Source organism: Artemia sp. Qi Xiang Cuo, chromosome 1 (assembly GCF_049724085.1).
Source record: "Artemia sp. Qi Xiang Cuo chromosome 1, ASM4972408v1, whole genome shotgun sequence".
Lineage (NCBI taxonomy): Eukaryota > Metazoa > Arthropoda > Branchiopoda > Anostraca > Artemiidae > Artemia > Artemia sp. Qi Xiang Cuo.
Genome location: NC_142794.1, coordinates 62,979,244 through 62,991,701, shown reverse-complemented (window position 1 = coordinate 62,991,701; position 12,458 = coordinate 62,979,244). Strand labels below are relative to the sequence as shown.

At 34.7% G+C, this 12,458-nt stretch overlaps 1 protein-coding gene across 1 annotated transcript in view; it reads left to right on the top strand.

Moving 5' to 3' along the window:
* The window catches only part of LOC148956581 (uncharacterized), a 32,700-nt gene extending 21,587 nt beyond the window's left edge, over positions 1 to 11,113 (top strand). Inside the window, exons 3-4 of the mRNA XM_089095872.1 lie at positions 8,820 to 9,012; positions 10,550 to 11,113. Of these exons, the coding sequence (XP_088951998.1) occupies positions 8,820 to 9,012; positions 10,550 to 10,803 (447 nt within the window). The 3' untranslated portion in view covers positions 10,804 to 11,113. The remainder of the gene's footprint in view (positions 1 to 8,819; positions 9,013 to 10,549) is intronic.
* Positions 11,114 to 12,458: the final 1,345 nt, after the last annotated feature.

Genomic DNA, 12,458 nt, shown 5'->3' with positions numbered 1-12,458 from the left:
CATTGTGCAATTCTCACATGATGACCAGCTGCCCTGTGTGTACATACATAGTGGACATGTATGGAACATTTTGTCATGTGTTGACGCTCTCACTGCCACAATAAAACTGAGCGATCAACATCAAAAAATTGCCTGAGATAGAGAGAGAGAGAGAGAGGAGTAAATCATCATTGAGCACCATCTTTCTTATGAAAAAAAAAAGTCATAAATTTCTAAAAACTAATTTTTAAAATCATATCCACAATATCATTTTGCTGTGTCGTGATCAATATATCAATAAATTGTGTAAATGCATTTGGACCACAATGTAGAAGCTTCGTACAATAGTCTAATGATGGAGAATCAGTTTTCATTACATCGATAAGCATCCCCCGAGAAAATATCTTCCTTTGAATAGACAACTATATAAAATCATCATCTAGAATCAAACGTTTGTCCATAAGAATTAGAGTCCTCATGATTCGATCTTTCTCAAATCTATCCATTTTTTAGAGTCCTAACTCTATCACAACCAACTTCAGACTGAACAGAATCTCTTTTTTGTACTCAAAATATACGCTAGTCTACTATAGAAAGAAAAAGAAAAATACCATTGATTTAGAAACAGTTTTATTGAACATAATTACAATAATAATAATATTCACTGATGCATTTTGTTCTCATCAATATATTTCGATAGAACATCTAATGCTGACCGAAGTTTATTTATATGGAGAATATTTACTTTTCCAGCAAAACACAGCTGTTCCTCCTGCTTAAATTTGCTTAATGATATCACGTATCTTGCATACATAATGTCCCATTCAAGACATAGTCTACACCCAGCGGTTATTTCCACAGCTACATTAGGTACTCGTATATCGTTGCTGCTGCTGCTGCTGTCGGTTCCATCATTAATCTCCAATAGTGTAAATGCACCACTCATTTTTTTCTCCACTAATATCCTCTCAAATAAACTATTCTCTCTGAATTCAATTCTCTTACTAATATGAAATACAATGAAAATTACTCCTTATATCCGAATCCAACTACTAATCAAGTAGTTAGTGTGACCGTCGCTCTCTCTCTCTGGCTGTCCTCCAAAAATGGGTGTCATAATAGAAAACATGTCTTTCAACTCATGTAGAGTTCATTGTAATACGCAAATGACCCTGGTAACCGTACAATGCATTGAAAGTATACATTCAAACTTACGCCTAAGGTATAGATATGTATGTATACTTTCAATTCATTGTACGGTTAGGCTTGTAACCGTCAATGTAATCGTCAAATATATAGAAGGTTTTCTTGTCCCTTTTCATGTCCGTTTTCAATATATAGAGGGTTTTTCTTGTCTCTTTTCATGTCCCTTCTCAATATATAGAGGGTTTTCTTGTCCCTTTTCATGTCCGTTTTCAATATATAGAGGGTTTTTCTTGTCTCTTTTCATGTCCCTTTTCAATCAGCACCTAGGTTACTACTTATGAGAGGGACTGCCCCTTCCTCAATCCCTCGCTCTTGAAGCTCAAGTTTTTTAGTACCTTAAAAAGATTTTTATTTTAATTAAACGACCATTGTGTTTCAGGAGCCGATCTGAAAGAACTGGGACAAAAATCAAACTTTATCGCAAAAATCGATGTATTGAAGAGGGGGCATTCCCTTCATATCCAGAATAATTTCTGTTCGTTTTAGGTTTTAATGTTGCTCCTTACTTTCAGTTGATTTTTTTTTTTATTTAATTTTTGATTGTTTTTCAAATAATGCCGGGAAATTCACCTCGCCTCTCCATGGTCAATTCCCAAACCATAAAAAAAAAACTAATCAATGCACAGGTTCGCCCGAGTAAAATCTCCCTGGAAAATTTCCTGCGGACAATTACGCATGAAAATTATCCTTAGCCTGCTTTTATTTGAAAAAAAGACTTGTTTTCTATTTAGTTTCATATCATTTTCCAAATCATGCCATAAATCCTTCCAATCCGTAAACAATTGTACCCAGAAATATTCCCCCTAATGGAAATTTTCTCCCGCGAAAAATCCCCCTATTGGGAATTTTACCCGTGGAAAATTCCCCCATGTAGAATTTCTCCCCCGGAAAATCCACTCCCACGGAAAAATACCCCAGACAATTCCAACCTGAAAATTTCTCTCGGAACATCTCCACATGTAAAACTGAGTTGACAGAAAGAAAGTAAGTCAAATAAAAAGAATTTCGTAAGTCAAACAAAAAGAATTTCGTAATTTGTAAAAAAAAAGCTTTTTATATTTCTCTAAAAATATTCCTTGAAAGTTTCACCTTAATATCCTTAGCCGTAGTAATAGTAGTGGAATGCACATAGTGCCTTTTTGTTAGTTCAACATTCACCACAACATAACCTAAATATTTCAAGTTAATACTCTAAGCCTTTTGATTAAGTCATCACCCCTCTCAAAATATCCTGAAAACTGGCAACTTAGTAATCTAAGCCGTTTCTGAGATATTGTTGATACGCTCTTTTGACAACCTGGATACACATAGTGTGTATTGATTTAGTTCAATCTTCCCCTAAACATCTGTGAAAGCCACTTCAATACCATTAACCTCAGTAGTAGCAGTAATCATAAAAGCAGCAGTAATAGTGGTAGTATGCACTTAGTGCATTTCGATTAGTTCAACATCACAATGAACATACCCTGAAAGTTTTTAAGTTAATATCCTGAACCGTTTCAGTGAAATTGCCGATGCGCCTTTTTGACAACCTGCATCCACATAGCGTGTTTTAATTTAGTTCGTCATCCCCCTAAACATTCCCTGAAAGTTTCAATTTCTAAGCCATTCCTGAGATATTGCGGATACTTCCCTTTGACAACTTGCATTCACATAGTGTGTCCCGATTTAGTTGGACATCACCTTCAGCATTTCCACAAGATTTCCCCTTGATACCCTTACCCTTAGTAGAAAAAGCATAGTAGCAGTAGTGACACGCACATAGTGGCTTTTGGTTAATTTAACAGCTCCCTCGACATATGCGAAAAGTTTCAACTAAATACTCGAAGCTGTTCCTGGGATATTGCTGATACATCCTTTTGGCAACATGCATGTACATTGTGTATTTTGACTTAGTTCAACCTCTCCCTAAACATTCCCTGAAAGTTTCACCTTAATACCATTAGCCTCAGTATTAGTAGTAATCAGTAGTAGTAGTAGTATGCATATATTGTAGTAGTATGCATATAGTGCCTTTTGGTTAGTTTAACCTCCCCCTCAACACGCCCTAAAATTTGTAACTTGATACTCTATGTTGTTCCTGAGACATTGCTGATACATTTTTTTTTATACAATCTACATGCACATAGTATGCTTTTATTTAGTTCAATATCTCCTTAAACATTCCCTAAACCTAAAGGTTTCGCCTTAATGCCCTAAGTAGCTCATGGGATAGTGCTGATACGCCCCTTTTGAAAGCCTTCATGCACATTGTGTGTTTTGACTTAGTTCAAAATTCCCTGAAATTTTCACCTTAATAACCTTAACTTTAATAGTAGTAGTAGCAGTAGTAGATCGCACATATTGCCTTTCGATCAGTTGAACATCCCCATGATCATACCGCAGAAGTTTCAACTTAACACCCAAAGCCGTCCCTGAGGTATTGCTGACATTCCGTTTTGATAAACTACATGCACATAGTATGTTTAGATTTAGTTCAATATCCCCTGCAATTTTCACCTTAACACCCCTAGCCTTAGTAGTAGTAGCAGCTTTAGCATTAGTAATAGTAGAAGCACTAGCATTAGTAGCAGTAGCAGTATGCACACAGTGCCTTTTCGTTAGTTCAACATCTCCCTTAACATACCCTATAAGCTCCAACTTAATACTACAATCCCCTCCTAAGGCATTGCTTATACGCCCTTTTGACAACCTGCATGCGCAAAGTACGTTTTGATTTAGTTCAACTTCCCCCTCAACATTCCCTGGAATTTTCATCTTAATACCCCAAGCCGTTCCCAACCGAATAATAAATACTGTATGTAAACAACGGATGAACTGCATAACTTAGTCCTTATCCCAAGAACTGTGAGGGCCCAGGGACATATTTACTGGAATTTTCAACTATTTTGAATAAAATTGCTACCTCGAAACTTATATCGGTGGCTACTTGACCTCCAATCACTTCTGATTCTTAAAAAGGGCAGTAGAACTTTTAGCTTTCAATTGAATGGGCCCCCTCTGAAGTTTCTACGACAACTTCTTCCATGTGAAGTGCCCTGGTGAAAAAAAATAATGATACACAGAGCCCACTTCGCTCTTTTCTTAGGCAGCACTATTGCACTGGCTGATCCAAAGGAAGAGAGAAACTCCTGCCATACAATTAAAATATGCTTGTGTGGCCCGTATTGAAAGGATGAGGGATGGACAGAGAATTTGTGCCCCTTCTCCTTTGAAATCCAGGAATATGGTTAGATATTATCAAGACAACATGAATTTTATTGTTTAAATCTTCAACTTTTGCCGCCTTCAGTCAGGAAAGAATTTTCACGCCTTCTCCAATAACCCTTTGAGCATCCATGAATGAGGTTGCACCGTTAAATGAGTGCGCAATGCCAAGCAAAAACATCAACACACAACACAATCTTAACTACCAAGAGAATAGTCAAACAGTTTTTGACAGAGTGTAAAAGAAGGAGCACAACACCATATACAAGAAAATTTTAACTGAATAAAAATACAACCATTACTAATGGAGGTAAAATTTTGTAGCAACGACAAAGAATATTTTCCGTTTCTTCCATTTTTCAATTCTTTTCTGTTCCGTTCTATAAAGAATTTGGATGAAATAAATATTCGTACTGGTTTCAGAAAACAGAACATTTTAAAATCTATTGAACTGACAAGTTTAACCTGCATAAAAACAGTCCAAAATGCATGCATATAGACATTTTATTTGTATTTTTTTTTTATTGATGTTTCACTATTCTAAAAATTACTGTCGTACTAAAGCTTGCTCTTAGAAAAACGATTTCAGCATAATCGTCTTATTATTTAGCGTTTGAATCGTTGACTGTAAAACAACTTGGAAAGTCTGTCATTTGTTTGGTCATTGCTTTTTATTTTTTACTAATATTAAGTAGGTAATAGTAGATTGTTACCACAGAAGAGGACAAAGAGAGCAGCTACGCCTTTTGTAAAACGAAAAAAACATAGAAGTTTCCAAACATATGAGCGCCAAAGAAGGTGTAAAAGTCTACCCTCCCCCCTTCATTTCGCTCCTGTGATCAAGGTGAAATTTTTACCCGTTTCGTTACATCCAAAACCCGAAAGAAGGTCGCTATTATTTGGTTCTAGGCGTTTACCCCCCCCCCCCCTCCCCTCGGCGATTAACCCTCCGGAAAATACCCCACCCCCGCGGAAAATACCCACCGGAAACTATCCCCCACGGATAACACTCCCCCCATCCGGAAAATAACCCCCGCAAAATCCCCCCCCCCCCCGTGGAAAATAATGTTTTCTAAAGTTGAGAATTTTATTTGAGTTTTTTTTTTCTTTCCGCAGGGGAAGGACTTTTGGTACTTGCGTATTATACGCTACTCACTCAAGTTTACGCTGTTTAAAATTCGAGAACACACCGATTTCTTCGTTATTTTGTTCGTTATTTTAGAAACAAATTTGGGCTATATATTTGCACATTAGGGGGGGGGGGGGGTAAAGTACAGTGGGTTTGCATGCAAAATGTGTTTGGCACAATTATTCTGCAAATTAGACAGATAGATGTATTTTAAAGATAGATAGATAGATGTTTGTATTAGTGTATCTTAAAGCCAAATATACGGCCATGAATACAGTAAAATAACATAATTGAATATAGTGAATGGGCGAGCACCCCCCCCCCTAGAAAATGACCCCCCCCCACGGAAAGTAACCCCCGTGGAAAATACCCCCCTCCTTGGGAAATATCCTCGCGGAAAATACCCTCCGCCCCCCTCCCTATTTGGAAAATAAGGTTTCTACATTTGAAACTTTTATTTGTTTTTTTTTAGTTTCGTTGGAAGGTGCTAAGGAACGGGAAAAAGAGGAATTTACACACCAGAAGTATCTTAAAAACTGATAAAAAAAAACAACACGAATCTATTTGTGTTGAAAAGACTTCAATATGAACTTTTGCAATTTTTGGCAGTAGCGGGTGCCAAATTGAAAAAAAAAAATGAAGAAAAAAAATATAGACGAAAAATCATCAAAATTAAGCTAAAACATGTGTATTATGGGCCCTCATTCAAGTTTACGCTGTGTAAAACTAAGAACAAAACCAGTTTCTTTGTTAGTTTTTTTTTCTGCTTAGCGCGAGATAAGACAAAGACAAGTGACAGAATATATGGGAAATATATAATCTGGGCTATTTAAGTATACAGCAACTGTAATGTTTCACTTAAGTGTTTTTTCCAAGTGTTAAACGTTTTTTTTTTCAATGGCCGTTTTTCCAAGTATTAAGTACGATTATTAGGCTAATATAGTGTTTCATTTAGGTGTTTTATGATGATCGTTGATCAAAGTTTATGTTATTTTTGCCTTTCATTTATTTTATTTTACTGTGTTCATGGTCGTATATTTGGTTTTAAAACACACTTATTTATCTATCTATCTAATATGCAGAATAATTGTACCAAACACATTTTGCATGCAGAACCTCTATACTTTACCCCCCCCCCCCTAATATGCAAATCTATAGCCCAAATTTATTTCTAAAGTAACGAAGAAACTAACGAAAACACCGGTGTGCTCTCAAATTTTACACAGCGTAAACTTGAGTGAGTGGCGCATAACACACAAGTACCAAAATTGCTTCCCCCAACGGAAATTAAAAAAAATAAAACTCAAATAAAATTCTCAAATTTGGAAAGCCTTATTCTCCACGGGGGGTATTTTCCGGGTGGGGGGGTATTTTCCAGGGATGTATTTTTCGTGGGGGGAGGGTATTTTCCGGAGGGTATTTTCCAAGGGGGTAAGCGCCGGGGGGGGGGGGTAAACACCGGCCACCCTCTATTATAATTTTTCCCTTTTTAGTATGGACAAAAAAAAAAGAACAAGGCTAAAAACAAATGCGGAACTTGTAAAATACGAAAAGTACAAAAAAAAAATCGCAATTTTTCAACCACTGTCTAGATTTCGTCTGGCTCAAATGAATTCCAACTGAAGTTTATTGTTCATCCCTTTAATCCAGCAGGCTTGATCTACTCGTTCAGTCTGTTCTAAAAGCTTCTTTAAGTCTAATAAGTATTTATTAGTTTTTTTTTCTGTATTATCTGATTTAAAACTTGTAGAAATAGCTGGAAATTTGACTTTTTGACATCAAAATTGTTTCTCCTAAAAAGCCTTCCTAGCATAAGCCACGGTTAGAAAACCCCCAAGCAAAGAGAAAGGGTAACTTATAAGTTATGTATAACTTATAAGAGTTACCCATGCTCTTTGCCCCCAACAAGATTCATTTTGAGGTTGTGCACTTTTTATTACATTTATGTCGTGTAACAAATGCTATTTGTATTAACAGCGCTGACATATATGATCTTGGTCACGCTTAAATGTTGCATCTAATCTTTCTACTCTTCTGAGGCGATGGCAAAAATGTTAGTTAAGCTGTTTTGAAAAAGGTGGATCAGCAGGACAATGTGGATCATGAGGATCCAAGTGTGGTCCAAAATACTTTGCCTGGCGGATTTTACCTTCGAGAACAGCTTAGCAAACTGATTTGGCCAAATATCTCGGAAGTGTAAAAATGTCGAACAAAACCCTTAGGGGTAAGTGACGATATATGACTGCAATTTTTTTCTTTCTTTTGATTTTACAAAAGAATATAAATTTATTTTTTTAATTTATATGTTATCCAAGTTCTTCGAGTAAATCTTGTCTATGGCTATAACAAAAAAAAAAACGAATTCCACAAATGACAGACATAACAAAGGTTAAATAACAGTCCTGACACAGATGGGGTAAACAAATTTTAAGCTTTTTTAACACAAAAAATTTCCAAAAGTATTTAATTTTATATAATTTTTGTTTTTTTTTGAACGATTGTATTTCCATCAAATGTTGCCCTTAAAACCGTCAAGATCTCATAGATATCTATGGTGAGTGAACAATCACTAAGTTCGGCAAGCTGGCAATTTTGAAGCCCTGGAGAAAATGAAGACATTGATTTCGAATCATCTAAAGCTAATTTGTTAGTACCCAACTACTGACCAGTTATTTCATGCAACTCATAAGTATTAACATCTGCTTCATTTTCACATCACATTCATCAGGGAAACCAAAATCACTCTGGGATGGACAGGGCCGTATTCAGGATTTGTTTTGGTGGGGAGGGGTTTACAAAAAAGACTTTTAAAAACGCATCACAATATTTCTTATATTTATTTTTGTTACGTTTTTACGAGTCGGACAAACATTTCGGGGTGAGGGGTTCAAACCCCCTAACTCCTACCCCCTGGATACGGCCTTGGGGATGATATACTCTGTAGAGCTAATATACAGGTGACCACATTTATTAGAAATTATATTTTTCAAAAAATATGAGGTTAGTAACTTAAGTAAGGTTAAACACTGGCCCAACTACAGAACCTTGAAGAATTACATGGGTTGATAAACCGATATATTTGAACATGAATCAAAGAAAATATTTACACTATGTAAATGAGGCTTATAGCAGTGAAGCGTATAGTCTTAGCCCAATATGTGAAAGAGAGCTAAAAAAAATGCCAAATCTAAGAAAAAAAATCAAAGCTAGTCTTACAAACCTGACCTGAAAACATAAACATAGTCAAGAAATATTGCAGAAATTATAATTATTACATTTATTTTTCAATATTTTCCAGGATTATTTCTACACAGTAATGGTCGACCAGAAAACGCAGAATGAAGATTTGCTTTGTCCGTCATCACCTGTTTGCAACAATAGAACATCACTATTAGTCGGAGATAATGATGAAGACCTAATGGAAAATGAATATCCTTATACACACTTGAAGACTGAACAGGAACCGGAGAATGGTTCAAATCTATCTGAAGGTTAGAAAGATACATATTTGTAAAATGTTCTGAACTAGTATATATCATAGCTTCATTCATGGTGATAAGCTCAAGCACTCTGGAAAAATACTTTCCCAGCCTGCAAAATAGGCACTTGGGTTATCAAAATTGCTCTTGGATTTTTTCCAAAAAAAAAAAAAAAATAATAATAATGATAAATTGCAGACCCTTTTTCTGCCAGATTTTTTAATTTGTCTATGCCGTTTTCTTCCTGAATATAAGGTTTTAACTTAAGCAGAAAGAACCAAGTCCATGGGCTAATTTTATGCCGTCTCTACTTTTTATTTGTCTAATTCTAATTTGAATTGCTTTTTTCTTTTCCGAGAAAACCTTCTATGAAATAAGGTTTTCTATTATTATTGTGGGGACGGTTCTAAGAGATCTTTATTAAGATACACAGTCTCTGCCATGTGGGCAATGAGCGGCAACAGTTTGAAAGCACTACCGAGAACGCCACAGAAACATGACGTGATGGAACTGTTGTAAATCATACACAAGAATTAACACAAGAATTAAAAACCATTTCTATAATCCAAAATACACCTAGCCTACCATTATTCTAGACTTGATTCCGATTGCCAAAATTTTGTCGTTACAATTTGAACACTATACCATTTTTTCATGACTCTTCTGAAAGATGAGAGACCGTTTCAACAGTGTTTTCGAACCTCCAACGAGAAACCTGCCTTTGAGAGGCCTGTACCAGTGCGCAGATATGACAATGAAAAGTGACAATAAACCAAATGTTTAGAAAATCTGTATTTTAATGAAGCATCATATTATAAGATAAAATACCTGTTACTTACAGCTTATGTTTCCACCAGCCCTCTTAGCGACATACTAGTTATCACGAGAACGCAATTTTTTCCTGTGTTTCTCGGCAAAACTCTAAAAGCTTTTTTTGCGATTTAATGGGGGTACTGGTAGATAGTTTACTGATGATAACTACTTTGGAGCAATTAAAAGATGGAAATATTGTTTATTCAATATGAACAAAACGGATGGAAATTATATATTTTCTAAATTTCCAGTCGATGAACTTCGCAATTGGATATAGTTATTGAATTTTAGTAAAATTTAGTTTAAATTTTAAGCTAAAATCATATTTTTACTGGATTTTCTTTATTTTGTTTAGCAATTTTAAATTAAAATAGCCTTAAAAAAACCTAAAATAATCGTAGAAAAGAACTATAAGGGATGAAGAAAACTCTGAATGCTTTTCGAATTCAGAGTACAGTCTTAGTCAATGTTGCAGTTCTTAGCCCCAATTTTTTTAAAAGTTAATTTGACTAACTCACGAATCAAGTGCCAATGAGTTGGTACGTCACATGTCAGTGTACAAAAAAAAAAATCGAGGACATATTCTGCCTCTAAAAAATTGATGCATAATAACAAAAAACCTCTTATTTCCATGTTTCTAAATTGTTTGTTGTATGGAGTAAATCGATTTGGCACCTGAACTACTCATCTACAACAAAACAACAAGATTGATTTTCATTTTTCTTTTCTATTAAAGGTGATAACCATTCTTCTCATCCTTGGTTCGAGCCACAATTAATGCAAGAAGAAAAATGCGACTGCAGCAGCAATTTGCGTAACCTCATAGAAGTGCTCATTCGGAAACAAGAAGAAGACAAAGAAATTCGTGAGCGAGAATTAGGACTCCGACAGCAAGAAATATCATTGCTTAGTGAAATATTGAGTGTTCAAAAAAGACAATTAGAATTAAAAGAGAAAGATATAGGTTTAGCTCTAAATAGCTCAAAATAAGATGCACAAGTAAAGAGCAAGTTTAAATTTGAAACTGGCAGGAATTAGCTTGTATAACATGGCAAAGTTAAAACGAGTAGAAAGTACTACGAATAGGAGACGAAGCCTACTACAAATATTAATTACAATGAGTAAAGAAGACAGATTTATAAAGAACATGAATTTTCATTAATAAGATTGGCGTTGCTGCTCTTAAACCCACTCTGAAGGCTGGAATGTCATTTACACTTTATTGTAAACTACGTCGATTGATGAAACTTCAAAAGTTTTTTTAGCACATTGTTATATATATATATATATATATATATATATATATATATATATATATATATATATATATATATATATATATATATATATATATATATATATATATATATATATTTGAAAGGAATGGATTTAAAAGGAAGAAACGATTGACAAAATAAGATCTTTTTAAAATATTAAAACTAAATGAATTCAAAAAATGTTCTATGTCGACAAATTTTGCCACAAGTGATTTTGGTGTTGCCGACCTTCAAAACTTTGGGAAAACTAGAGTATCATCTGCATTTTACTGAAAGATAAATAAAGTGCTTACATTGAAAATTTAATTTAGTCAGTGGATTTTCTATGCAATTGAAAGGAATGGATTTAAAGGAGGGACCACTGATTACATATTAGACTAAAAAAGCAAAATACTGACGACGAAGAAAAAGGGGGGGGGGATCACAATAAGAAAAGTTCTTGTTTTCAACAGAGTAAATGACGCTCTAACTTTTGCAGACAGTGATTGGATACTCGACGGCAAAATCACCCTTATTTGTGAAAATTTATATTTGTTGTAAAAACGGCTTCATTGTTCATCTTAATTTTTGCACGTTTTAAGCCCTGACTATTCATTCACAGTATTTTCTGTTTGGTTAAGATTTTACATGTTATATAAGTCAATTTTGCTCGTTTTAATTTTTTGAAATTGTTTTTCACTTTTCATGGAAAAACTTTGTTTTTTCAAATTAAAGTTTTGTTCGTTTTTAATGGACATGGCCTAGTTCCTGTATTTACCAATGCTAGAAGTATTAGTTTATAATTTTTATTAATAAATTCAATACGTTCTATTTAAAAGCATAAATTTAGTTGTAGGAATCACGATGAAAGTATTCGAAAGCAGAATCTCGGCCGCAAAATGATTTTATTTTTTGATATTGCAACATTAGCCTCAAATTTGCAATCAACAACCTCATAAATTCTTAATTACCATCACTGGCGAGAATGAAACACTACGGTTGTAACATATATTTAATTTTTGTATTGTTTTATTTAAGACTTCTACACTGGAATATTGGCCTTAGATTCGAAATGAACAAGCTCAGAAACCGTTAACTGCCAAATTTTGGTAGAAATTAATCACAATTTGTGAAACATTTAATAGTGTGTACTGATCTAGGACAGTCAAACTCCAATATTTATTGATGGCAAGGAGTAGTGTTGTGGGTACAAGGGCCAAAGGGCCCCAAATTTAATCCCTCCAATTATAGAGATTGAAATTCATTGTACGAACCTGATTTCTAGCAAATCTACAATGTGTCAAATATGTAAGTAAGTCAATCAAAAGAAGGGTCCATATCCGGATAGTCAAGGGGCAAGGTATATATAATAATTTTTCTCCGTATTAT